Source organism: Neolamprologus brichardi, chromosome 15 (assembly GCF_056152115.1).
Source record: "Neolamprologus brichardi isolate AB-2024 chromosome 15, ASM5615211v1, whole genome shotgun sequence".
Lineage (NCBI taxonomy): Eukaryota > Metazoa > Chordata > Actinopteri > Cichliformes > Cichlidae > Neolamprologus > Neolamprologus brichardi.
This window is the reverse complement of record NC_142118.1, coordinates 13,869,911-13,897,746: the sequence shown is the minus strand read 5'-3', so window position 1 is coordinate 13,897,746 and position 27,836 is coordinate 13,869,911. Positions and strand designations below refer to the sequence as shown.

Here is a 27,836-nt window from a genome sequence, read left to right as displayed (position 1 = left end):
CGACTTCCTGCACAGAAAAGAAAGCCAAAAGGTGACGGTGTCATCCGCCATCTTTTTTTTTTTTTTTTTGCATATAAAGACATCTCTTAGCGCTATACGAGGTAAGACTTTCTCTAAAAGCTAGTATTGCCAGTAAACATAAACAGAGTTTCAATGTCTGACTTCAGATGTGAGCAGTGGTGCAAATGTCGTGCTTCTTCACAATATTGCAACCTATAAAGAAACAAAACAAGCAAACAAAAGAAAGCAGTACACTTGAAAACAGATTTGTTTTTACCCACAGCTAACACTTCATCCTGGCCCACATGAGTGTCTTAGTAAAAAGCAGAAACTCAGCTCAAGATGATGCTCAACCACAGAGTTTTCAGAGCTTTATAAAAAAGAAAAAGTCTGAACGTGTCAGAGAAAAATAGGGCACAGGAACTGACACCAGACTCTGTGTGGAGGGAGGACAAAGGTGAGAGTTCTGTGGTGAGAAGTGGCACTTTTCTCCGTTTCCGTATCGATGATTTGATTATGCCTTTGTCTGTCGATATCGTTACATAACAGGCAAAATGTTTAAATATCCAAACAAAGGTTTGTTGTCTAATTCGTTTAATTGCTGCAAGTGATTGCAGCAATCACTTGCAGCACTTAAATCATTATTCCCCCTTTATTATTCCCCCTTTTTTGGGGACGTGAGGGTGGGGGGGTGGGGTGGGGGGGTATCTGTTGTTAACATCCTCCTACCACAGTGTATTGTTTATGCCTCAGCTGCCACAAATCATTAAAATCATTACACATTATTAAAGGGCAAACTTTGCAGATTGCCACTCTGTTAGTTTCTTCTCATTAGTCTTGACTGACAGCCATGGTATTATGTAATCAGCAGGGCATGCTTCCACACATTCATTCTGTTTTTTTCAGTACAGTAATGGACTCACAACATAATCTTTTGTACTTTTGATTCAAGACTTCAACCCCACTGCGAGCCTGGATTTGGATGAGCAGAACAAAAGGACAAGCCTAAATGTGTTGTGCCGAACTTCGGTGACGACACACACAGAAGGCGGTTGCGGGGGAGGGTTGGGGGGAGGGCTTCTAGGTCTGTCAACATGCCCCCAAGCCTACACAGAAAGTGGTAAACCAGTGTCAAGGAAAGTAGTAAAACCCGCGGCAGGTAATTACTGTAAATGAAAAACAAATCTCCAGCATGCTTATTGATGAGTGTGGGATGGAAAACCATTACAAGTAAAATCAATCCAATTTAACACTGGTTTGAGACTGTCTATTGAAACCTGCCATCAAACAGTGTCAGAATAATACAAATAAAGTTTTATTTGTACAGAATTGTTCAAAACATGACTGTAAAGGGCTTTACAGACCACAAGCCATGTCAGTTTGTGTTGCTGATCTGATTCAGGGCTGCTAACCTATCCCTGCTATCACTGGGAGAGAGGCAGGATATACTTTGGACAGGTCACAGGGCTCAGACAGACAAGCCTTCACACTCATACTTACACTTTAGTTAATCTGACATGCTTGTCTTTGCTCTGTGAGAGGAAGCTGGTGATTCCACAGAGGACCCGCACATACATGGGAAACAAAGAGTCTCCAGCAGGGCGATAATTTAAACCTTCTTGATAGATGCATATATGAAAGTTGTGGTCCAGCATCCTGCCCAAGGATATTTTGAGATGCAGACTGGAGGAGCCAGGGACTGAAACACCAGCCGTGCAATGAGTAGATTACCTCTCGAGCCCCAACCACCTCTTAGGTCACTTCTTCTTTGGTGGCTAGCTGATTGGCACGGTCACCTTACATGGAAGGCATTTACTGGTCGTGAAGTGAAACCAGTAGTGAAAAAGTGATCATGTGCTTCCAGCTCATCCCTGATCCAATATCTCATTCTTGATGATCAGCATGTTTGATTTAGTGAAGATTTTAGCCTTGCTGACGCAGCCGGTGCCATTTATCCAGGCTTGGGACCGGCAGTGAGAGTACACTGACTTGTTGAATAGAATAATAAATGAAAAAGTTAGAAATAAAATTAAATACATAGGGCTATAAAGAAAAAGAGAGGGCATAAGAAACGTTTTTATAGAAAAGCTTTTTTGTAAAAATTGCCTTTAATAGCAAATTTTGGGGAAAAGATAACAAAAAGTCTTGAAACATGTAATGCTTCAGTTAATGGTGGATACTCCAGTGAGGCCCCTGTAAAGGGTTAAAAGTAGATACTGAGTTTGCTAACCTCAGTCTTCTTGTAAAGCGCGCTCCAGCTGCAAGTCTCTAACAGAAAATGTCTTTAAGGTGGCTTCTGTAAAGAGGTGGGCTGTGGGAACAGTTAGGGGGGCTCTGACGTTGGTTCATGAGGTCTGAGTACATTTGTAGTGTAGGCTGGAGTGAGGCCATGTCATTTAGAGCCAGGTGAAGTAGGAGATTTACTTTTGGAAGAGACCAGAGTATTGGGAATAGCCTAAATGTGATAAGATGAAGGCATGGAGGGCATTTACAATGTCTGCTTCAGATAGAAAATATTTCTTTTAACCCTTTTATGACAAGTGATCATTCGTATGTCAAAAACAGAGCTGAGAGTCAAAGATACAAGCAGAGGACAGATATAACCTGCTCATTAGCAGTGTTGGTCAAGTTACTTGAAAAAAGTAATCAGTAACTAATTACTGATTACTTCCCCCAAAAAGTAATCCCATTACACCTTTAAAGCAGGAGTGGGGTAGGCGGAGGTTTACCCTGGTGCAGGTGTGCCGCGGCGGTCAGTGGAAGAATCGGCGAGTTTCTCTGTAAATTTCCCATTACGTCGTAGCGCACTCGGTGCTTGCTTGGAAGTTTAGGGGGTTTTTTCGCTGTAAAAAGAAGTTTTCTTCCCACGCACAACGGACACTAATGTTTTTGTCACTTTTTATGGAATCAAACTCAAAGTAAGGTCAGTACTTCCACGCTTTAAACGCTGCACGCTCATACTCTCTCCGCACTCCATATATTATCCATTGTTGATCTGCACACAGGTGTTGTCACGAACGTTGCACTCGCTTACGTCACTGTCATGAGACATTCTTGCAAAAAAATCACGGTTTTAGTAACGCAGTAACGCAGCGTTCCTACGGGAAAGTAACGGTAATCTAATTACCGTTTTTGCGATAGTAATCCCTTACTTTACTCGTTACTTGAAAAAAGTAATCGGTTACAAGTAACGCGTTACTGCCCATCTCTGCTCATTAGTGTATAGTCTATTTTTCCAGAGTAAGAAGATCCCACATAGAGAAAAGATCAAGAACACATGGACTATTTTTATTTAACCTGTGGATAAAATATTAATGAAACTGTATTTTCAATCACAGATATATCAGATTAAGTGTTATAACTCTAATCATGGTGGGGTGGGGAAGTAGTTAGCACTGTTGCCTCACAGCAAGAAGGTCCTGAGTTTGAATCCAACAACTGGCCAGGGGCTTTCTGTGTGGGGGTTGTTGTTCTCCCCATGTTTGTGTGGATTCTTGTTATCTACTCCGGCTTCTGCCCACAGTCCAAAGACATGCAGGTAGTGGGTAAGGTTAAATAGTGATTCTAAATTGCCCATAGGTGTGAATATGAGTGCAAATGTTTGTCTGTCTCTCTCTGTGTTAGCCCTGTGTTAGATTGGTGACCCCTCCACAGTATACCCTGCCTCTCGCCCTGTGGCTCCAGCACCCTGTGCGACGCTGAAATTGACAAGAGAAAGATTATCCAATGTTAAATCAACCAGTTGAAGGATTATTTAAGAACAGGTTCATGTTTTCATGTACTGTAACTCTTGCTTCCTTCTTCCACAAGACTGTCAATCTGACTGAAATGTCTCAACAACTACAGGATGACAGGCTTTCATAAGACCAACGCTACTAACTGATTCAGATTTTTTCAGATTTTTCCCAAAACAAGACCAGAAGCCTGCAAAAACTAAAAACACTCCCATGAGCCTCTGCTGTATTCATGTTAAGTGCTGACTAGAAACGCTGCTTGCAACACTGTAAACTGTGGCGATTGCGTGCTGATGTTAGCATTTACCTCAAAGCGATGCAGCCTCGCGTGCTATATTTTCTGACCTTTTAAAGACAAAAAAAAAAACCAAGTGACCAACTGCCGAACAAATGTATCCAGAACGCCGTGCTAGTGCTGTCAGCTTCCTCCACAGTAGAGTTTAAAAATGGACTTTTAAAATGAAGATAACATATTTCTTTCATTGCAACTCAAAAGAATTCTATTGCATAATTGTTTGTTATCAAACCTTTTGATGTTACTATCAGCATCGTAGTTTGGGGGTTTGGAAATAACCTGCAACAGAGCTACCGTGTTCTTATGTGGAGATCCTTCGACAGATACCCCAGTAAAGAAAAAACGAAAGCTATAAACTGAGGTCTAAATTTTGGAAGAATTTTGAAACGTGCAAAGAATGTGCAGAGTTGGACTGTCAGAGAGGTACTAATAGAGCCCTGGTTGTTTTTGAGGCTTGTGGCTTGTTGTATTACACAAGTTCTTCCTGTTTTTGTTCTCCATTTGCTAAAAGATTATAGATTAAACAATTCTCTCTTACATATGACACAGGAGTCAATGTGAATGCCTACAGCATATGATTGCTGTTGATTTTTGTTTTTCTGTGCTTTCCTATGGAAATGGGTAATAAAAGTACTTGCAGGACACTAATGTCATGGTCCTCCTTTGTTTTGAACTGCCTTCTCCCTTTGTCTCTGTCTTTGCTTTGCTACTTATCTTACCTTTCTTTCTCTATCACTGATTTTGTCCTGGACAAAGAACCCTGCTTGGCCCGCTCTCGCCCCCACAAACCTGCAGATATCAGAGAGCACTTACCTGAGCTCAAACCTGTGGAGAAACTGAGAATCCTCACCTGGGTCTGTGCCAGTTAAAGTCACAAAGAGTTACCTGTATTAACATCGGCCTGAACTTTGTGGTACCGGGAATAGCTGTGAAGAAAACAAGAGACTCGCATCCTTTGCATGAATAATAATCTCCTGAACTGCGGCACATGCTTAGCTTTTGTTAACCTGAAAGCATTCATTACAATTATTAAACTTTTTCCAGTGCAGTTTAGTCTCCAAACACTTTGACACCTAATGCTGGTGGGGAACTGTTGAAGCTGAACCCTCCAAAGTGAACATGCACTTTTTGAGTTCTTCCCCTGTGGAAGGAGGCTTCTGTCCATCAGCTTCCTCCTATATCTGTGTCTTACTTTCTGGGCTATTTTCTTCATGCATGCATATTTTTCATGCACAGTTTACATTTTGCACATCCTCACATTGTTACTGAACAGTTCTGTTGTCACATATATATTTCTAACTTTTTTTATTTGCACAAGTTGCCATTATCTGATTTCTATAGTTTGTATATTTGACACTGAATGTCAAAATACTGACACCACTTCTGTGCATGCATGCACTTGCTTGTCAGCATAGCAGATTATGATGATTTCTTTTTGTGTTTTTGTGTGTCTGTCTTGGTGTTCAGTATTCAGCTGGATAAATCAGGCTCACTTTCAATCAGTTTAAATTTGGAAAATTAGACAAGAAAATCAGCTCGTCAAGGAAGGAAAGAGTGTGTTAACACCGCGTACAAAGGAGGAAGGAGAGGTGGCATCAGCTCATCTGCAGTCACAGACAAGAGGAACAGCAATTCGCAGAAAAACCAAATCCGCCCATGTGACAGAATCTGGTTTCCTTCAGCTTTAGCATATGTGCCAGAACACGCTGTTCTCTCAATGAACCTTGTTAGCGCGTTATGCAACATGTCTAGAAAAGAGAACTCTGGCCAAAGTAGTCACTCTCCTCCCTTCTGTCATTAATTTAGACACTAATGATTGCACTGCAGGGTGATTTAGCAGCAAACAAATGTACAGGCCTTTGTGAAGGTCACAGATACACAGACAGGAACTTGTCTAGTTTGTAATTGTTTTTATTGCATTCTTATATTCTTTTTACTTTGTTACTTAAAACTGTTCAACCAGACGTTTTATGGCACCAAAACACTCATTGATAAAGATTACATACATTGCTAGCTTACTTTATGTACAATTCAGCATACAAATACAAAAAAAAGATTATCAGAAAAGTGCATTAATGTAGTGGAAGAAGAAGAAATATGCAAAGTGAATTAGATTCACAAAAAGCAAACAAACAAACACATAAAAACCATAGTGAACATATATTATACTATACGGTAAATATCACCATAACAAACAACACTTGAGACAAACATAGAAATTCGTAGCATATTTTCTCCACAGCAAACTGTGTTCATAGCTTCATTGTGATAGACTAAATATCTATCAGCGTAACTACACCGAAGTTAATACTTGTACTCTTAACAGTACTACTGGGAATGTGCAGCCATAAAGGCGTCACATAGCTGACATTTATCCAAAGTGAAACAGTGAACGATACAAACACGGGACTTTGTGCACCAAGCTTGGGTTGCTGCTTGCTTTCAGCTTTGCTCCCAGTAACTCATGCCTGTGAATTATTTCTGTCTACAATATTTGCAGATTGTGACAAAATCCAATCTGCAGAGCAGATATTAAGTCAATCAAACGTAAGACTCCTTTGCATAGGAAAGTTCCTCAAACACAGGCTGGCTGCATCTCCGTGACACGACATCGTGTTGACGCGTCGACACGGACTCCGACATGGCTCTCTGGCGGAAAGGCTGCCGTAGATTGACAATGTCTGATTCCTGGGGAATGCATTCCTGAATTTGGATGCACTGAGGCTTAGAGTCATAATTTACAGAGGACGGACGAGACCTGCTCCTCATCTCCTTTACAGTCAATGAGCGATACTGTGGGGGGGGACCCACATTCTGCACCGCCTGTTCGTATGATGGAGGGCTGCAGGGCTGCCTGCTGTCCACATGCTTGAAAACTTCAATCGCAGACAGAGGGCGTGGTCTATCCACAGGCTCGGCTGGTGGATCAGCTTCGCTCTGTAAGTCCTCCTGGAGGGTTTCGCAGGGGAAGGCGTTTTCTTTCTGTGAGTCTCTTTTCTGGCTGCTTCTGCTAAAGGCTCCTAAGCTCCTGGTCCTCATTAAGACTTTAGTGGCAACTCTCATGGACTGAGAGCGCTTCCTTTCTTGTGGTTTGGAAATCTCCTGCTGTCCCTTAACAGCCACTGAAGGCTGGCTGCTGGCGTTTGCCTTCCTCGAGCATCCTGGTGACACCATTGGGGAACTGGTGAAAACAGAGCTCTCTGAATGGTTAGAGGTAGTGCTTTCGAGGGAAGAGCAAGAACAGTCTTTGCCCATGAAGGGCTGCAGATCTCCATTGGAGTTGTTCAATTTTAAGAAAGGCATAGTTGGCCTGGCTACGCTACGGCCTCTGAGCAAGAAGGAGTCATCAGAGATCTGCTTTTTCAGAGGCTGCTCGCCGAAATCTGCCTTTTCTGTGGAGCAGTCCTCGTGGCTCCTGGCGTGGCTGCACAGGCCCTTGAGATCGTCCGAGAGGAGGATGATGGGCTCGGAGCACCGGCGGTTGAATTCTGGCTTTGTGTTGAAGACAGCATCGGACCAAGAAGAGGTTGTCGTGCTGGGGCTGGGCGATGAGGATGAAGAAGTAGAGCCATATTCTGTAGACGTGGACATGATATTCTCTCCCACCTCTGCATCTCCATCTGGGTCGGTGCTATCATACGCAGAGTCCTGATGCTGGGAGGAGACGGAGTCTGTCGAGCAAGGAAAGGAAGACATGATTAGAATCCATTTAATCTCATTTACCTCTGTAAAAAAGGCCCATAAAGGTCTCTCAGCATTATTGGGGGCTTTATTTGCTAATTCATTTACCTTCATCTGTGTCCAGTAAGACTCTGGTATTCTCTCCAAGAATGTCACAGTTCTCGATCAGGAACTGAGTAAGATCTGTCACCTGCAGAGAATCACACAAAGACAAGCGAACATTAGTAAAATGAATAACAACAACAAAGTCAAGGGATTCTGTAGACAAATTCAGTGCTTCACTTGGTCCAAATACTCGGTTTGTTATTAGCACCTAAGTATGTGCTAGTGCACTCCCACTTATGAAACCGCTTGAGGTTTTTTGCACTGTGAGCCGCGAGGCTTCAAAGCGCTCAAAGTGAGAAAGTAAATTCATATCACATCTTTTTACCTTCTGCATCTTCTCCTTCTGCTCCTCCAGCGAGGTGTCATCCAGCTGCAGCAGCGTGGGGCCGATGCACACCGCCAGATTGTAGGCATCCATCTTGTTGATGTCTGCGCTCTCCAGGATGTGATGGAAGACGCAGATCAGATGCTGCAGGAGGAGTCTGTTCAGCCCGGGGAGATCATCTACCACCCTAGTTCGCGGGTAGCAAAAAAAAGGGGAAGCAGGAAGGGGAAAAAAAAAACAAAACGGTTAGCTTGCCGCTCTTTTTTTTAGAGTCTCTTCCTTTTTTAAAACAGTAGACAGACTTAAAAAAGAGAAGTGGGCTATGTTCCGGTCGGATTGTATAGCGAACATATGGAATGATTAAAAACTTCCCTCAAAACCACAAAACCAGTCATGAAAAAAAGAACATAACTATTTTTTTTAAACATATAAATTCTCTTTTTGTGTTTTTTGTTTTTTAAACGGGCAGTGCCGAGGCTTATTAGCAGACATCGACTGCTTACTTTGTGATTTCCAGAGTTCTCTGCTGGGTGTCTTCAATGTCCAGAGCCGCCATCCACTTGTCATAATAGTCAGATCTTAGCAGGCTGCCAGGAAGCTCCTTTAGAAAACTCTATAAATAGGAGAAAGGCATTGATCAGACACATGTATATTAGAGGCTGTGCACTAGCATATTAAATATGATTAAGACCACCTATTTGACAGCTTCCTTGTCAAGCGGTCTAACATATTCAAGGAAGTACTGCTGCTTTCTTAGAAACTATAGCAGAGGGTAAAGCAGTAGTAGTGTGGCCGTTGTGGTAGCAGTGGTTAAAATAACCTACAGCCCTAATGCTTCTTTATCAGTGATGTAGAAAGTACTTTAGCGCTAATATTAATCGTGGATTTGCACATACGTGGTAACGCTAATAGTATGCGCAGAACATGTGAAGTGCGAGCGCCTCTCAGTATGCAAACGTACTTTGAGAAGTCCGACGAGCAGAACGACGGGCAGATCGCCCATGTCCACGCTGCCGCCGCTGTTCAGCTGCTCTCTGATGTCTTTCATGCTCTTGCTGTTGCACGGCTTTCGAAACACTCCCTCTGTGGAGGGGCCTTTCTTCCTCAGCAGCACCAGCAGCTCCTGATGAAGCAGGACGGGAGAGAAGGAAGATGAGATTATCATATATGAATTTTTTCTTTAAAAAAAACACACGCAAACACAGCAGCTCTGCATGTGTGTGTGTGTGTTTTTGTTTTGACTTATTAATGTGCACCGTTTGTGCGTGCATGCATGCTATCATATTGTATTCAATCTTCAAAGCATTAAGAAATCATTTTAAAACACAGGCTGCTAACATCTTGAAACCAATGCACAGAAAGTTCTCAAAGTGAGCTAAGCTACTGATATGACATCAACTCTGACATTTATCAAAGGGCAACTTACTGTGACTGGTTTGGGAAGTGAGCAATCGTCTGGGCATATCTTATGGAGGGGCTCTCCAAACAGCTGAATCTTGTTTTCTACTTCTGGTCGCTTTTTGCGGCCCTTTGACAGCCTCCTCCTCACCACGTTCCACTTGGTGTCTGTTAGGAGCAGAAATGTTTTATCCATTTAACATTTTATGCTCATAAGACACGGCAACAAAGGCAGACGTGCAAAGAGTCAAAGTGCCAAAAAACAAGCTTTCTGTACTCGTTCTATCTTATCAGCGGCTAGATTTCCTTTCGTCTGTGGTTGTTCTCTTTGGTCTGTTCTCTGCACATGGCACATTTAGCGAGGCCCTCCCTCCCACCAGAAAAAAACAAAAAAACACCGTAAAGAGATTTTCAAACTCACCAGTGGGCTGTCTCTGCCTCTCCTCTTGATTATTCAACTGCTTCGACGCAGCGCAGATCTTTGCGTTGCCCTGGTGACAAAATAAAGAAAAAGTGGCATGGTGAGCAACGTGGAAGAGGAACACGAGCATGCAACAGTAGCCAAGGGAGGGGTTGTGGCTTTTTTTGTGTCAAATTGCACGCCTCCTAACACGTGAATGAACAAATGTTAAATTAGTCTTTTAGATGTTCAAAAGACAGATTTCGAATTATTATTATCGGAATTCTAATATAATTATTGCATTAATTGTGCAACTTATCAGTATGTTTGCACTTTCTGCATTTAACATACTATGTTTATTATGTAACAACTGTCCACCGAGCGTTAGCGCAGAGGCACAGCTGTTTTTTACCAGCAGGTGTCTATTTTGAACATTTTCTACCATAAGAAGCCAGAAAAATTGGGATTACTTACATCGAGTGGAAACTCAATCAATTCTTCCATGCCACCTCCTGTTAGAGTTTTGGTCTGTGGGAGACGGAAATGAGTAGTTTTTCTTTAATAACGGCTCTTAAAAATGTTTATGCTTTTTTTTAAAAAAAGCAGATAGCGAGACTTACTGTGATGTTGCCACTCAACACCTTCATCAGGGCGTCTGGAGGAAAAGAAGAAGAACCGGTCCTCGTTTTTGCTTCTTTAATTTTTCTGCAACGACGATGAAACACTTACTTAGAGGAGTGGCACTCACTGACTGTTTATCAAGTTTGAATTTTGAGTTTATAAAGCAGCAAAACAAAAAATAAAATGACAAAGTTATTGTGAATAAAGGGTGGTTCAATGGAGCCTCGAGAGATTATTAAAGAAATACAGTTTTACGTTGTTACAAATGCTGCCTTGATGTTTGCATAACTTAAGAAGCCGATATGAATATGTGCAGAACAATTACAATAAGTGGCAGAAGTGATCGAAAAATTTCACAATGCTTTTTATGAATGACGATAAATGGGAGAGCGCCTGCGAGAGTTTGCTGATATAAACAATGATCTTGTTCTTACCTGTGAAGAGTATCTAACCAGCGTTCTTTCACCTCAGGCGAGCTGTGGGCAAAATAACGGCATGGTATGAGTTACTAATCCACACAGAGCGACTGAAACAAGCCGGCAGATTACAGTGGGAGGAATGACACGAAGTGCGGCCCTCGCTGTCTTTTAACAGCTCTGTCGGAAAGTGTAACTCAGTCATGGGAACAGGAAGCAACGTCACGGCGGGCCCCGACCAGAGACATCTTCCACTTCCTCATATGCTTGCCGTGGCTTCGTGTCCATCAGTGGAAACACGCAGACGAAACAGACGAGCCTACGTATATACACCTGTGCGCTTTCACCTTTCATGACCTGATTTAATGCCAGGCGCTTTAATTATAAACTGTCTGCGCACAGGCGACAGGAAAGTGTCAACAAACGAGGCCGCGGACTCTCACGGGATCCACGGTCGACTCGATGTGAGTGAGCAGGAGTGAAAGTTTCACACACTGAATCATCACCAGAGTCCGAGCATCCAATCAGAGAAACAAATCATCTCATTTTCAAACAAAACAACTCAAAACCTACTAGTGCATTCATCGCTTTCTTGGAATACAGCACCAGCTGTGAAACGGCTCTTGGTTTGATTCTAATAAGTTTGCGAGAAACGTGGGAGTGACTGCCCCAAATGAAGCATTTCTAGACTTTAGTGCCGTTTGGTGCTCTTCATCATAAATTCACTAGAGAGAGAAAAATCTACTTTGACTCCTTTAACAATGGAAATGTCTAGACATAAAGCATCTGATGTGTTTTATCTTTATTGTAAAGGCCAGCATTTCCAGATAAAGATCATCTGATGTTAATTCCCTCCCAGCTCCACACTTCCTATTTTACAACCTTTTTGTCTTGTGATGCTACTCTGCGGACTTTCTACTTGCCACTTCCCTATTTCATGAAGGCCACAGATCATCTGACCTTTTACTACATATGCACGAGTGTGCATATGTGGAAGATTTCATAAACTGAATGACCGGCAAAAAAAGCAGTCTGCCGAATAAGAAACAGAAAGCTTATAGTTGCAACAGTGTTTTTATATTGCAATACACTCGTATTTTCTCCTCCGCCAGTGCTTTAACAGATTGTTTGCCTTGATGTCTCTCTGTAATCTTTTCTTGATGAGCTCATGTGGCCTTTTGGAAATTATATTCTGGCCTATTTATTACTTTTGGTTTTCATCAAATTTCACTCCATCTACTCACAGCTGTGGTTTACGACATGCAAATACTGAATTAAGCAAAAAACAGGATAAGCTCCACTGCGCCTGAAAGCTTGCACAGCATGGCAGCACAAAGGTTAAGCTCTGAGAGGTGTGTGTATCGGTTTGCCAAGAGGCAATTTATTTTCAAATAAACTTCCCACACTACCACTGAGCCCTGACTTTAGACCGTAAATATATATTGTTTTATTAAATTCTCCATATTGCCAACAGCTGTCCTCTTTAAGCTTGTGAAATAGGTTGTTGTGCTGACTAATAGTAACCAGAAGCCTATACAGTCAATTAAATTAAGTCTGGTCTCTAATCTGATTCTCAGTTCCCACTGTGGCCCTTCGTCAACTCAACTTTGACGCCTCTTTATGGAGATTATCCATCTATTTACTTTTGCTTATCCAATTCAGGATCACGGGGCTCTGTAGCCTTCCCCAGCTGCCACATGGCGAGAGCCAGGTACACCCTGTAGGGCTAACACAGAAACACAGACAGCAATTCACATTCACACCTCCAACTCATTAATCTAACCCCACTAACTGCATGTCTTTGGGCTGTAGAAAGATGTCAGAGTACCCAGAGACAGACACGGTGAAAACATGCAAAGCCCACACAAACAGACCAGATGGAGGATTTGAACCCAGGACCTCCTTGTGCTGCCTTATTTAGATTACATATTTCAATATTAAAGGTTTACCATAAAGAAGGAAGAGCAACAATCAAATGAAGATCCACATGTGAGCTGTGATGTTTAGACACGTGTATCCAGGTATTTGAGCGTACAGTGAATCAGTGACTCAACACTAAATATGCTTGGCCATTTCCATGTGAGTCATTCACTGTGTGTATGAGTTTGTGTGTGCGGGGAGGGGTAGGGGAGCTTCTCACCGGAAACACACCAGACAAAACGTGAGATCCCAGGCCAGGATGAGGGTCAGCCTGAGGTCAATGTCACCAATCAGTCCATCCTCTTCCTCCGGTTCATCCTCGAAACTGTAAAGCCAGACATCCTCAAGACTGACTCTGTGCTTCAGTCGGTAGCTGGCAGGCGACCTGTCGAAGCAGGAATAAAAATAAAACCAACACTCCTCTAAATAATTTTCATGAATTTGTTTCTAAACGTGTTGTTTTCTCAAGATTACAAAGCAGGTTTCAGTTCCATAATTTTTGGATGAGTGATTGATTTTCTTCCCTCCTGTGAAACCGTTGAAAAAATATATTTTATATGAAATAGCGCATTTCCTCTCTGTGAAAACCTTGGCACTGAACACCGAAATAAAAACACGGAGAGAAATAAAAAAGCCGTAATTTCTCCTGTGACAGCTTGTTTTGAAAGTTGGTCCTTCATGCGAATAATCGTTGGTTATTTCTGCGAAATAATCAATGATCTACTCTTGCACCTAAATTGCTGACTGATTGCTGCACTTGGTCAAGCAACAATGGTCACATGATAAGTGTCAAAAAAAGGGTCAAGATTTCGGTCATCCCCCAGTTTATTAAAATAGATACAAGTTTATGACAAATAAGAGTCTATGTATGACCTCGCGGACCTCCATGTGCTTGCACAGGGGAGCTGACTGAATCCTGAAGCGCCGATATATTGAAGGAGCTGGGAGGTGTTTTGGTACTAAAAATAGGAGAGAAGCGATGCGTTGAGCATGTTAGAAGTAAACATGGGTGCTGTTTATGTGCACAGCTGTTGTTTTCAGGACAGACTATGAATAGCTTTGGCAGAATTTGGCAGATTTCAGGCAGTACTGTTTGCCCAAAGTCGGTTTCTGTCAACAGTATCTTACTATAAATACACAAAGTGTGTCGTCATAATTTCATCACAATAACACATATTGAAAATTGCCAGCATTTATAGGCAAACTATAGGCATGTAAAGTTATGAAATCCTCTAGAGTACAGACACCTACTTAAATGAGAGATCCATGATGTTAATAAGTTGTCTATGTGGGACTGTGACATGTTCTTAATTTGGAGTCTGGCGCTTGAGTTAACATTTCTGTTTAAACACAGCCCATCTGGGCACCCTCTGCATTAGATTGGTATAGATCTAACAAACAAAAACAACTTAGAGATTGTTTAAAGGTGTTGTTACATGAGTTGTTGTTCTGAGACTGTCCTCCCAATGAAAAGGTTGTTTTTGTGTAAGCTGTTACGATGACCTTTAATTCCCCTGATAGCAATGAACATTTGGCCCAAATGTGGTATGCAGTTCTCTTGCGACCCATATGTGGCCTCCACTGATTCTGAGTGAATCTGGATGCACTCTCTCAGCCACAGGCACACCTTATACAGGTCAGTTATCGGGCGGTTTTTCACATTAGGGCCACATCTGGGCCTCTCAAGTCTTGCTCATGCTACAGCTGAATCAGAAGTTCCCCAAACGTGCCTGGTATCTGGGTTCACATCTTAAAAGATAAACAAAAGCTGTGTGAACTAGGTAGAGTTGCCACCACTGGAATCTAACACAACATAGCTGTGTAACGTGTTTTTAACTGTTTGAAAGGTTGCATTTGACATCAAAATACGATCTCCTCCTGACTATTAAGTGACCAGGTTTTGTGCTGCACCTTAGCCATAGTGGTTCTGAATATGAACCTAACAAGACCACGAGTGAGAAAGTGAAAGTAAACAGCAAAGCGGAGCTAAACTTTGGCCCGAACTCGAAGCGCGGATCAAAAATCAGGTGTGCTCGTGACACCTCCACCTCACCATCCACCTACACGCTGCTGAAACGCTGAGATGGGCTGTTTCACATTGTAGGAGAAATGAGAAAAAGTGCCCTCCGACACCTGCTGTGTGCCTGTTTCTTCACAGCAAACTAAAAAACACACACACGCAAACACATAATGAATAATAGTAGCACACAATCATCTCTAGATGTAATGATCTCATAGATTTATAGGCTCAAAAAGGCTGTTATGCTGTATGACAGTGGTGTGCCAGCTGTGTGTCTACAGGAACAGTAGGCAGGTTGTGGTACAGAGATGAGTGTGATGTCCTCCCACTCATTAGGTATAAAACTTCCACCGTGTTTGACAAACAGATCTGATCTGACTAAGCCATGTAAACAGTGATTGCCTGAAGGTGTATTTAAATGCTGTTTACATTTAAAAAAAGAAAGGAAACAGAGGTTTACTTATATGGAAAAACAATAAATAGGATGTTTAATGGTGAAGAAAAGGTGTGAGTAAATGTTCAGAGCATCTCAGGGTTTTCAAATTTGAAGAATTTTAAGAGTGATTTGAGCCACACAAGCACTTGTGAGAGTATTGAACCAGCAGCTCTGTTGTTCGCTTCAAAGCTGAAGCGAAGGTTAAAATAACTGTTGAGTTTCCCCTAATGTGACTCCACTCCAAGGGAACCACCCGACTCTCTTCTTCTACTAATTTAAAATAAGAGAAACGACTCATAAACAATGTCTGTTGCTGGGAGATTCCCCATCTCTCCGAGTAGAGTCCAAAAATACACATTTTGTTTTCACTTCCTCTTTCGCTCTCCCATTCCTACTGTACAAACACATGATGATTTTCAACAGAAAGTTGCTAAAACAACACAGTGGCAGTTTCCTTAGTTGTGATTTATTTTTAAATCTCCAGTTTTACAAGCAGAAACTATCTGGGTTTCATACACACACTCCTGAAAATATCTGATCATCACAAGCTAACATGCTGGGGTTTTAGATTAATAATATCTTACTTGAGTTTGGCGAAGACAATCACGTCGCTGAAGAGGAACAGGTGTCTCTCCCTGGTTTTTGAGCCCTCGGTGACCTGAACGCACTCGTCCAGCAGCAGCTCTCCGTTCTCGCTGGCGAGGCCGAGGACAAATGGACTCTGCTCCACAGACACCCAGCAGGGAGCCTCCTCCCTGAGCCAGAGGATACACACCAAAAAAAAAGGAGTGGGTGACGGGGAGAACCCACAGCCGAACGAGTCTAAATATGGTGATTTCCACATGGAAATGATACAGAGCTGATTTTGCATCTGAGAGAGATCAGGTTCATGGCATAGTTTAACAGCTGGAGCCTGATGTATGAAGAATAGGCGTATACATGTAAGTCAATCCTGATAAGGTGAAGCACAGGTGAAAAATAAAGTTAGATGTAGTTCAGGATAAATATCAAAAACTCATATATATACACTCACCGGCCACTTCATTAGATACACCGTTCAACTTTATAATCAGCCAATCCCAGCACCTCAGTACATTTATGGATGTAGACATGGTCGAGATGACCCTGCTGAAGTTGAAGCCAAGGACGGGGAAGAAAGATGATTTAAGTGACTTTGAATGTGGCTCTTGTGGTTTTGGTGACTGATGGGCTGGTCTGGGTATTTCAGAAACAGTTAATCTACTGGGATTTCCCCCCACATAACCATCTCATCAGGGTTTACAGAGAATGGCCCATCAAGCTATTGGCAGTTCTCTGGAAGAAAAAATCCTTTGTTAATGCCAGACAGAGGTCAGAGAAGAATAGCCAGAGTGCTTCGAGCTAATAGGAAAGCAACCGTAACCCAAATAAATACTCGGCGCAACCAAGATATGCAGAAGAGGGCCTTGACGCAGAGGGGCTACAGCTGCATGAGACCACACTGGGTGCCACTCCAGTCAACTAAGAACAGGAAACTGAGGCTAAATATAAGAAAACTTTGTTTGATGACTCCTGATCTCTGTTGTGACATTCAAATGGACGGATCAGAATTTGGCATAAACAACATGAAATTATGTATCAACAGTTCAGGTTGCTGGCGGAAGTATAATGGTGCATTTAGCCACCACAGTGACCAATGTTAAGACAATAGAACATTTTGGGGATGTGGCTGAAAAGGAAATTCACATCTGGATGTGCAGCTGACAACTCTGCAGTAACTATGTGATGCTGTCAAGTCAATATGGACCCAAATCACAGAGTGTTTCCAGCACCTCGCTGAATCTGTGCTACGAAGGGTTAAAGCAGTTCTCAAGGCAAAATTAAGCCCAACATGATACTAGAAAGGTGTACATAATAAAGTGGCTATTGACTGTATAAGTATATGTATATATTCTTTTTAACTCTTCCAGGCTCCTTGATGAATTTATTTTAAAAAAAAGGAACCATGCATATGCACAACATCGTAAATGTGGCTAAAAAAAAAGATTAGTTTCTACTAAAACAGAATCAGACTTAAATTTTATGCATCTGTCTCCAGATGTTTCTGCTAAAAATGAATATTAATCACTTCAGGAGAACAAATTTCCGTAGAAATGTATAATTCATATGTAACACGCTGCATAAGTTTTTCACCAGAAACATATGAAAGCCGATGGTTAAGATGTGAATTGGTATGCATGAAACTGCCTTGTCATAAGAGGACATACCAGAAAATGAAGAATGAGTTAGTGAATCCATAACTACCGCTATGTATGTTTAATTTTACTCTTAGGCTACTTACGATAATAAGTCATTTGAATTCTAAGGAAATACAGCGTAAGTGCAGAAAAAATGGATGATTAGAGCCTTCAGCCAGCTGAGCCACCCACCCCTTGTTTTTGAAACTTTTCTGTAGGCACACAGTCTTGTAAATAACACCACAGGGTCACATTACTAATACTTAGTGGACTACGGCATGTTTTTCAAGTGGCATACTTAGAAGCTGATGCTTTAAGTGAACAAACATGTTCCATAAAAATATCCTAAAAACTTAAATTTGTCACTGCTATTGTGTTTTCTGGTTATTTTCCAATATGGGTAACACAATAAACCACTATTTGTCTGATCAATTTCCTCCAAAGCGCTGTTCCTCCTCCAAATATCACAGAGAGCAGAAATGATGCTCTAATTCAGAGAATAAATGTCAGATGTGTGCATAACGGCATTGCCAACCCTGCTTGATTGATCTTGGATCAATAAGGTCATCTTATTCTTTACAGGCAAGTGGTCTGATGTCAACTTACTAACTAAAGTTTGGTTATTTGTTCAGAAATGACATTTACCAACACGACTTAAAACCTGACTCACATATTCTTATCTATGCATAGACGCTGGTTTTCTCTTACTCTTCATAAATGCCATCTATCTGGATGGAGGAGTTTGTCACATTTACTTCACTGGACTAACGACTGCTGTTAATTAATGTACAAATAACACAAATATTTGCGGTCAGATAACAAAAAAAATGAATGTAAAAAGCCAGCATGCTCATGTTGTTGCCTCCCTGTTGAGTCTAGAGTGAGCCTGTGAAGATGACAAGAGAGTAAGAGCAAGTAAGAGTTGTTTGTTCTAAAAGCATATGAAACCACATTTAGTGGTTGATCTTCCCACTTGGTCCGGGGGAAGAAATTCAAATTGTTATAGTAGAGGTACTTCCCCCGACTGCTGGAGATGACACATTAACTACGGGCATATAAACTGTGGGAGAAGCTTTGTGTTTGTACTTACAACAGGATAAACAATAGAAGTGCAATAGTAAAAGTGTGTTAACACGAGCATGCCACTGCTTTGTTTGTTTTGTTTTTGTTAAATTTCAAAGATAAGTTTTATAGACTGGGACCACTTTTTTTTCTTAGTAAATATTGATGTAAAATCAGAAGATAAATGCACTTTACCTACTCTTGCTTTGCTAATTAGCCAGGCTACACGGGCAAAAGATAGCTTTGCTTTGTAGCTAGCTGCGCTTGGTTAAAATGAACCTAAATTTGTATTTTGTGGACTAAAATTGAAGGCACAAGGCTAGATTAGATATTTGTCTACTTGGCACACAGGTCCATAAATGTATTTTGTTGTTTCTAAACATCAAAACTTTGAACAAAGCTAAGCCAGCTGCTCCGCTAAAGCTAACACAGACCTAGCCTGCTAACCAAGCTAGGTGGGCAACACCTTTTTTTTACTGTTCTACTGCTTTTTTAAAAAAAACATATTCTTTATGTACTAATATTTCCATTCATTACAAAGAAGTCCAAATTTAGCAGCACTGAAGTAAACCATTCACAGTGACCCTGTGAGGTAGATGGTCTAAATCAGGTATAAGAGGTGTAATCACGCCTGTTCAACTGTGCCTTACTACAAATATCTAATCAAGCCAGTCACATGGTAGCAACTCATATAGGCATGCAGTTATGATCAAGACAACCTGCTGAAGTTCAAAACTGAGCATCAGAATGGGGAGAAAAGACAAAAATGGGGGGGGGGGGGGGGGGTTTATGTCACAGGTCACAGGGGCCAGACTGCTTCCAGCTGATAAGAATGCAACAGTAACAACTCATAGGGTCTTGAAGAAGATAGGCTACAGCAGTAGAAGATCACACCTACACCAGGTGTTACTGATACTATCTAAGCTATCTAAACTGAGGCTACAATTCACACAGACTCACGAAAACAGGACAACAGAACAGAAATACTCAGCCTAGTTTGATGAGTCTCAGTCTCTCCTGTAACATTCATATCGTAAGGTGAGAATTCGGCATGAACAACAATAAAGCATGGATCCACCTACCTTGGATCAACATCTCAGGCTTCTGCTGCTGGTGTAATGTTGTGGGGGATATTTTCTTGGCACATTTTGGACAACTGAGCAACTGAGTGATGTTTAAGCACCCCAATCTACCTGAGTATTGTTACTGACTATGTCTGTGCCTTTATGACCACAGTATACCCATATTCTGATAGCTGCTTCACTAGATTACACATTGTGTTACTGAGCATAAGAAGGGTGTCCAACCCACTACGAGCAAAGTGTACCTAATAAAGTGGCCTGTGAGTGTATATAGTGTCAGAAAGGTGTGAAAACTGGTCAAAAATGGGAATCTGATACAGTGAATTGAAGGTACTTTTTCTTAGTTAAGCAATAAACTAGAGTATTATTTTGAAATAGTCACGTGGGGGAGGGGTTGGGTTTTTTTTGCTTTCATCGCACAGCATTTTTTATTAGCTAACTCAGGAGCCTGATGTTTAAATATGTTCAGCTTTAACCATCTTTATATTTAATAAGTATAAAACTATTGATTCAGTGTCTGAACTATGATTCACAACTTTATTTAACACTGTATTTTCACCCCACTACATCATTAACACATATATATGTAGAATCCAATAATAACATAGTGCTTAACTCTGTGAAATAATATAGCTGTATATGTCTGGTTCTGCCTCTTCATGCTGAGGTATACTCTACGTCAGTGGCAGTCCCACCATAGTGAAACTGACACCCACGAAGTCCAGCCCCCTCATGGAAATGCCTGATGTGTGTGTGTGTGTGTGTTTGCGCGCTGATTAGCTGAATGTGTGAGAGTGGGATGTGTCTGACATTTCTCTTTCTGCTTTGAAGGGATCGCCCACTGCGTGCTTTGGTGGTCTTCACATGACAACGTCTGACGAGTGTGATCGTTATAAGGTTAAATTTTATAGCCGAATCAAAGCCCACGTGTCTGAAATGCCCAAAGACAAAACAAACTGTCAAACTGAGGGTTTGTTGAGAGGAGTAAAAAAAAAAAAGCTTTGCATTGACAACATATTTTAATTATTCAGTTTTCTATGTTTGAGTCTCATCTAAGGCCACGTTTCCATCTATTTAACAACGTTTTCAGAAAACATTTCAGGTTATTTGTTAGCCTAAGCTTACAATGATAAGATAAGCTACATTATTATTCCAAAAAAATGTCCGCAGGTTGCTAAAACCCCTCAGGATATGAGCTCAGCATGTTTAAAATAGCAGCTGTAGCCGTGAATTAATTTCTGTTTTAAAATACTGAGAGATTGTTTGGCTTCTTGAACACTCAGCGAGCAGTTATCGCACAGCTTCTAAAATCAGTCATCCAGTGTTATTACTGAAAGAAACTGCTTTACGGGAAACATAGAAAGGACTTTTGGTGGTTCATGAAATTAAACTCAGGGACAGGAGTTAAGATGTTACTGTAGTAATATCTGGAAGCACGCTGTTTAGTTTCATATTGAACTGATTGCTTGTGCTGTCAAAACAAGGAGGTGCTGGTAATGACCTCCCGTTGATTTATTCAAAAAGGTCACCTTGTCATGGCGAGAATAACCGGTTAATTAGGTTTCCTTGACAGATCGATATTGTCCACGCTGCTCGCCCCACACAGCCCGGTCATGGCCGAGGTGAGGAGCCACAGCACATGTGCACGTTGTTGTTTCAAAACCCTGCTGTGTAATTCCCCGTGGGGACATCTGTGTTTGTGGCCTGAACAGAGTAGGCAGCGTGGCCTGCAGGGTGACAAAGCGTGACACGTGGCGGGATGGAGGGGAAGTTAGTTTTTTGCTTGTCTATATAATAGTGTGAGGCTATTCTCTAATGAAGAGTGTGCTGCCATCTATAGGGTGGAGGCAACAGTGAGGCTACTTCTTCTTCCTGTGATTGCTGTTTTGATTTTTGAATTCTGGACTTGACTAAACATTGGAGCCTGACTCTCTAATTAGATCAAACTGAATCAGACCCAATCTCACCTAAGATTCAGCTTTCTGACACCTAAATCTCACATGTGACTCTAGAATACTTTGGTATACAGAGGAGTTAGTGGCTGACTCGATGATTCATAGCTACTCGGGTCCTGTGGCTGCAAGACAAGCCCAAATCCTCACACTTCCACCACCGTGCTTGATAGCTGGTATGAGGTGTTTGCGTAGACAATACAATACAATTGTCCAAACATGGTGCTCTGCACTCCAGGTTGACTTCTGGGAAGGTTGTAGTGAATGCTCCAGCACACTTGCCATTGATCAGTTAATCAAACGCATTTGATTGCACCTTTACTGCTACTTACCCTCTTAATCGCTATGGAAACAGTACTTTTTTTCATTTTTTTTGACATTTTAAAGCTAAGTGTTCCATTTCCATCATAAAAACAAATACATAACTGTACATCAGATAATTACACAGCCTTACTTAGCGCATACTTCCTTCCCTACGATTTATGCTGAGCTGTGCAGAGATTGTCGCAGCAGAAAACTGTAAGGCACTGTTGTGCGTACAGCACTATGATCAGAGTGTGTTAAAATGACTCCAGGCCGTACAAGAAAATAACGTTGCACATGTGTAAATGCATCTAATAAGAGAGTCTTTTGCACACCTGATAGGGGACCATGGCATCCCCAAAGCCTTCCCAAAGACCAGGGATGGAGCTGAGCGCCGTCTCTGAGCCAAGTGTCTGAGGTGCTGTAAGAAAGCAGAAGTGATAGATAAACAAAACCTTTTGTGTCTGCCGGGAAAATAAAAATCATTAACTCATATCTGTCAACATTTCGCTGACAAGACACAAGAGACACAGAAGCATTTCAGTCAGGGAAGAAAACCGCAACAGAAGGTTTGCTGATTTGCGAAATTTAATAACGGATACACTTTATATTGGGCCGCAATCAGAGATGACAGAGATGGTGGAGCTGTGACCGCAGTGAAGCGTATATTTAGACTGAGGAAATAACTTATTCCCTGGTGACCTTCCACCTGCAGACAAACGAGTACAGGAACAGCTTCAAGAAAGGCAGCTTAATCGCTTAAAATAGCTGCTCAGTCAGAGGTTCCATTAAAGTAAATACATTTACCAAGAAAAGAAATGAAAGCAAGCAACACAAAGTACTTTAATTTACCAATTTCCACCCTTCACAGGCCAAATTTTACATTTCACTGCTTAAAGCATTGAGTACTGAACTTAATCCTGCATAATGCTCTGGATTCCAATCAGAAGGTCGGGGACTGAAAGCCTCGTCCCTCTCTGCTCTAACAAGTGAATACATGTGGACAAATAAATGTTTGTAGGGGAACAGATAAAGGACTGAAGGATTCAAGTGCCTTAGCACAGAATATACAATGTTCAAATATAAGGAATTGTACAAGATAGCCAAAGGTAGGAATGAGTTCCTGTGTGGTTCAGTTGTCCTCTATATTGAAGGCCAAACATCTGTGTGCAATAATAAGATTTTTTTTTTTCTCGTGACAAAGGACAACCGAGAGAGGATTTGAAATTCAATACACTTCCATGAAATTAATCAGCACCGTGTGCACTGAATACGTCTCACGTGTTTGCATAAAGGAGGGGCCAATGAGAATCTGTGTGGAAAGCGAAGGTAAACTGAAGCCATGACTACACATACGAGCTCTGAAATCTGGGTCAGACACTTCCTCCATCACATATCAGCTTCAGTCTCGGTAGTTTAGGACGCTGATTGCCCGATCGTATTTTCTCACTGCAGTTAGTGTCGAGCTTTTTTGCATCGGGACGTGTAACGATCTGCAAATAAAAACAAATCTCGCGTGAACTGTGAAAACGCTGAAAGAGTTGCTTCAGGTGATAAAATTGTCGACACAAATCATTGGACACAAATATGAAACATTGATTTGAGTAATAAAAAGGTAAAAAGGGTTGTTTTATTGCTCTCAAGGCATCGGCGTAACTTTGTGCTGAACATTGGGGGGGGGGGGGGGGGGGGGTGTCAAGATCTCTGTCTAAATAAATAAATAAATCTGGGTCAATATAACCCCCCTAACCCCCCTGGAAATTACGCCCCTGTCTCAAGGTTTGATTTTATTTTGTAGATTTAAGGCACATTTATTTACAAAGTTCAGATACAAAAAATATTTATTTTCCTCAGTTATCAAAAACACTTTTGATCATTTTAAATCTATTAATATGACTAGAAAAGTTTGACAACATAACAGCTAGACACTCACTTGCCATTTTATTAGGTACATCTTGGTATTACTGGGTTGGACCTCCCTGTTTGCCTTTAATTCTTCGTGGCACAGGTGCAAGGTGCTAGAAACATTCCTCTGAGATTTTGGTTCATATTGAGCTTGTGACCTGAGTTTTGTGACATGGTGTGTAATGATGGTGGAAGCAGCCATCAGAAGGTGATTACACTGTAGTCATAAAAGGAAAAACATGGTCAGCGGCACGCTCAGACAGGCTGCGTTGGTTAAATAATGCCCAGTTAGCATTAAGGAGTTTAAAGTGTACCAAGAAACTGAAACGTTGACACAAGCCAGGAGGGATCTGTGCTTTCATGTTGTTCACAGCAAGTTACAGTTTTTCTGATCTGCTCTTGTCCAGTTTAGTGAGCTCATGTGAACTGCAGGCTCAGTTTCTTCTTCTGCTGTTGTAGCGCATCTGCCTCACAATTTGATGTGCTGTGTGTTCCGAGATGCTCTTCTTCATACCTTGTGAGTTGGTTTGAGTCACTGTTGCCTTCCTATCAGATCAAAGCACTCTGCCCATTCTCCTCTGACCTCTGACATCAACCAGAGATTTTCACCTAGTGAACTGTCGCTCACCCGAGAGTTTCTCTTTTTCAGATCATCCTCAGTAAACCCTAGAGATGGTTGTGTGGGAAAATCGAAGCTGATCAGCTGTTTCTGAAATATTCAGAGCAGTCCATCTGATTCTGTGTTTGAGGATTTCTCTTTTATTTGCTTGTTTATTCACACATGTATATCTTCCTTAACTTACTTTTCTTTTACTTAGTTGCACTGATGGATGAATAGTCTATTTCTACTATTTCTACCTTTTTCTTGTAAACAGCTTTTCTTTGGGGAGTTTTGAATGCATTTGAAGAGTTTAGAGGAACTTCTGAAGTTGCCTAATAATTGTTGGGTAACACTGCGACGCACTTGGACATTTGTTCATTTGCGTGAAGGAAAACAAACAGTCTCTCTCCATCCTTGTTATGGCTCCTGCTGATGATGATGTTGCGCTCTAATTGTCAGACAAACTGAGAAATTGGATGAAGCAGAGTTGGAGATGAAGGAGAACAACAGCACAAAACAAACAAGAGCTGGAACTCTTAACAAAGTGTCTCTCTGTCCCTGCAGCTCGGAGCCAGGCTGGCGCACAAAGTCCGCCGACTGATGACGGATGCGACAGAGGACACAAAGGCTCATTGTTACCTGAATCCTGGAACCACAAATGCACGCCACTAAGGGAGCGTGGCCAAAAGTGTCACCATTAACAAGCTGTAGGTCCCATCTAATGGAGATTTGCTTTGTTTTTAAGAGTCTCTGCAGTAGTCAAATAAACACTTTTTTTATTCTTTTTGGAGAAAGCTGATAATATTTCTCTCTCACAGTCAACAAATAGACCAACAGCACCCATCCCTCTGAAGTATCTCACGCTCGCCTGTTCTCTTAAACACACTTGTTGGGAAAATCTTCCGTTACCGAACGTTTGATATTTACAGAGGATTGTCCATGTGGCGCTAACTTCTCTTGATTACAACAATAAGAATAAGAATATTAATGCACTCAATATTAATTCTATTAAGAATTACTAAAGCACCTTGTTACCAGGGAAACGATAAATTAATGCTTTTTATTACTATGGCTGTAACCTGGCTAGGTTTGCGTATAAAACCAAATAGTTTTGAGTGCATAAGCCTATCCAGGACAGATCATAGGTGTCAGTTCCGGAAATATTATTATCACAGTTCAAAGAAACAAGCATGCATTGCTTAGTAGAGACAGGAAACAAAGCAGTTGCCACAAAAAAAATGCTATTTCCTCTGTAAACAGCATTTTGTGTGGTGATGCCTCGTGTATACTCTTGCCACGGCAAGAGTTGAAGTGTAGGTTGGGTTATGGTTAGCCATTTCACAGTAAAGCAGATTCATCTGCTCGGGTTCAGGATAAAGTGAGGGCAAAAATACTCATCAATGGGGGCAACTGCAGCGAGCAGAGAGCCAGCCTGTTGTGATTTGGTGCTGTATAAACAAAACTGAATTCACTTGAATTGTATAAATCAAAACCTCCAAATCAAATGATGTCCTCTATGTTATGGAATTGATTAAAAGGCACTTTTAAAGAGCTTCTGTGTGTTGCCCGATCTACATAGCACACATGCTGACCTCATATAAGCCAGTTTGCAGGTTTAGACCATGTGATTGGCTGTTTCAACGTCAAGCCTTAAAAGAGGGTTAACATATATCTGCTGTGAGGATCTCTCATCTTTGGAAAGACCTGCCTAAATTCACCTTTTGGCCAAATTAGAGACCTCACTGATGCAAATTTGCAGGTTTAGACACTAAGATTGGCCCCTTCTGACTGCTCCAATTTTGAGATTGTTACCAAACTTTCTTTCATGAGGGTCCATCATCTGTTGACGGACCTGGCTAAGCTGAGCGAGCTGTTAATCGCTTTTTAAACAGAAGAGTTTGAAGTTTAAGGTTTTCATTAAAGATCAAATGTAAGTTTTCCCGTATTACAAAGCTATTTGGTTTATCTAATTTTGACTTAGATGAAGATCCGGCCAAATCAGTGAATAATCAGTTAACAAACCGCAGTAAACCTGAAAGGCTCATAGACGTTTTCTTGCAGCTTTTCGTGCTTCTGTTGCATCTGCACTCCGTGGAAGCTCTGAGAGGCTACATCTCTACACCTCTCACTTGCCACACGCCTTTGAACCTCATCTGGAACGACCAATTTTACCTGAACCCTCCCCCACACCCATTTTCTGTCATGTAATCACATTTCAGCAGTCAGTCAGTGTTGTGATGTTGTATTTCCTCAATGCGTCTTTGATCACAAACCCCTCACAGACGCATAGGAACTGATCAAAATTACTCTTCTTTTTGATATCACAAAATTGTCACGATTATCACCTTTGCGAGTAAATAATGGGCGCATACTTACAGGATGCAGTGAAGCTGCACCGTCATCATAGCTTCCTCTCCTCATTGCTCCAATTCCATAATCTGAACCGTCCATCCTGGTGTCTCAGATCCCAGAGGAAGCCCTCGACCCCTCTGCTGTCCTGTGCTGTAGTCTGTGTTGTCAGTTTACAGTTTCCACTTGGCAAAGCAGAGGAGAAGCAGTTTGCGTCCTGGTTTGAGGGCTCTGCTGTGAATGTGGTGGGGGAGCGCATCCACAACAGCTTCTTCTCTAACTGGTGCTAATGAGGGTTTGAACAATGGAGGCCAGGCTGGCACACAGAAGAAGAGCGAGGGGGAGGGGGGGTGTTTGTGGCTGACCTGGGCCTGCAGTGCCACTCTAACCCCTCCCTCGCCCCCTGAAAACCTTTTTCCAAGCCACCACTTCCTCCATCTGATCATCCCAGCCTGTCCCGTTACGCTTCAGCGAGGCAGCTTCCTCCCATAATGAGATCGGCCTGCATCCTGTCATGGCCTGCTCGTCCTCATTTCCAGACTAACGAGGGTGAGATTCCGTGACAACAGGTTCCTCAGAAAAACGAGGCCTCACAGATCAGTCCCACGTCCCTGTTAAACATATAGAGATGTACCCCTGAATGTTTATAATGAAAATCAAAGCCAATTTTTAGCCAAGTAAGTATTTAAGTCTAAAATAATTCCATTCCCAGAGTGAGCGGGCAAACCTAGAGTGGTGCAATAAAAAGTAGCCAATCAGAGTCAAGCGGTAGACCCACCTCCTGTTCTGCTTCTCATGCAAACCACAAGTTAAAAAAAATAGATAAATTATCATGTGATGATGTCACAGTGCAGTAGTAAAGGTTTGTTTTGGGTTCAAAAACGAATGCTTTATTTGAGTTAAAGAACGTTTACCAGTGTGGTTACAGTATGTGTGTCGCAAAGCTTTGAAACAGGAAACAAACAGCAAGTTCCTGTGGAAAGAGCTATTGTTCTATAGCTTCACATATCCATCC

At 41.7% G+C, this 27,836-nt stretch overlaps 1 protein-coding gene across 1 annotated transcript; it reads right to left on the bottom strand.

The window, feature by feature from the left end:
- Positions 1-5,932: 5,932 nt before the first annotated feature.
- Positions 5,933-27,066, bottom strand: tagapb (T cell activation RhoGTPase activating protein b). Its single transcript, XM_006792568.3, has 14 exons — positions 26,849-27,066; positions 22,302-22,387; positions 15,936-16,106; positions 13,116-13,280; positions 10,994-11,035; positions 10,559-10,643; positions 10,413-10,466; positions 9,960-10,029; positions 9,567-9,706; positions 9,102-9,263; positions 8,644-8,753; positions 8,141-8,327; positions 7,819-7,900; positions 5,933-7,700 (listed from the first exon to the last, which is right to left on the bottom strand). Exons 1-14 carry the CDS (start codon positions 26,921-26,923, stop codon positions 6,571-6,573), a joined length of 2,559 nt encoding a protein of 852 aa, XP_006792631.2. The 5' UTR covers positions 26,924-27,066; the 3' UTR covers positions 5,933-6,570.
- Between the last annotated feature and the right edge of the window lie 770 nt (positions 27,067-27,836).

Coding starts and splice junctions, on each gene's coding strand:
- tagapb (XM_006792568.3), bottom strand. CDS start 26,923: ATGGACGGTTCAGATTATGGAATTGGAGCAATGAGGAGAGGAAGCTAT. Junction 16,107..22,301: donor ATGCCATGGTCCCCTATCAG/GTGTGCAAAAGA, acceptor CCTCTGGCTCAG/GGAGGAGGCTCCCTGCTGGG. Junction 7,701..7,818: donor CTTACTGGACACAGATGAAG/GTAAATGAATTA, acceptor CTTGCTCGACAG/ACTCCGTCTCCTCCCAGCAT.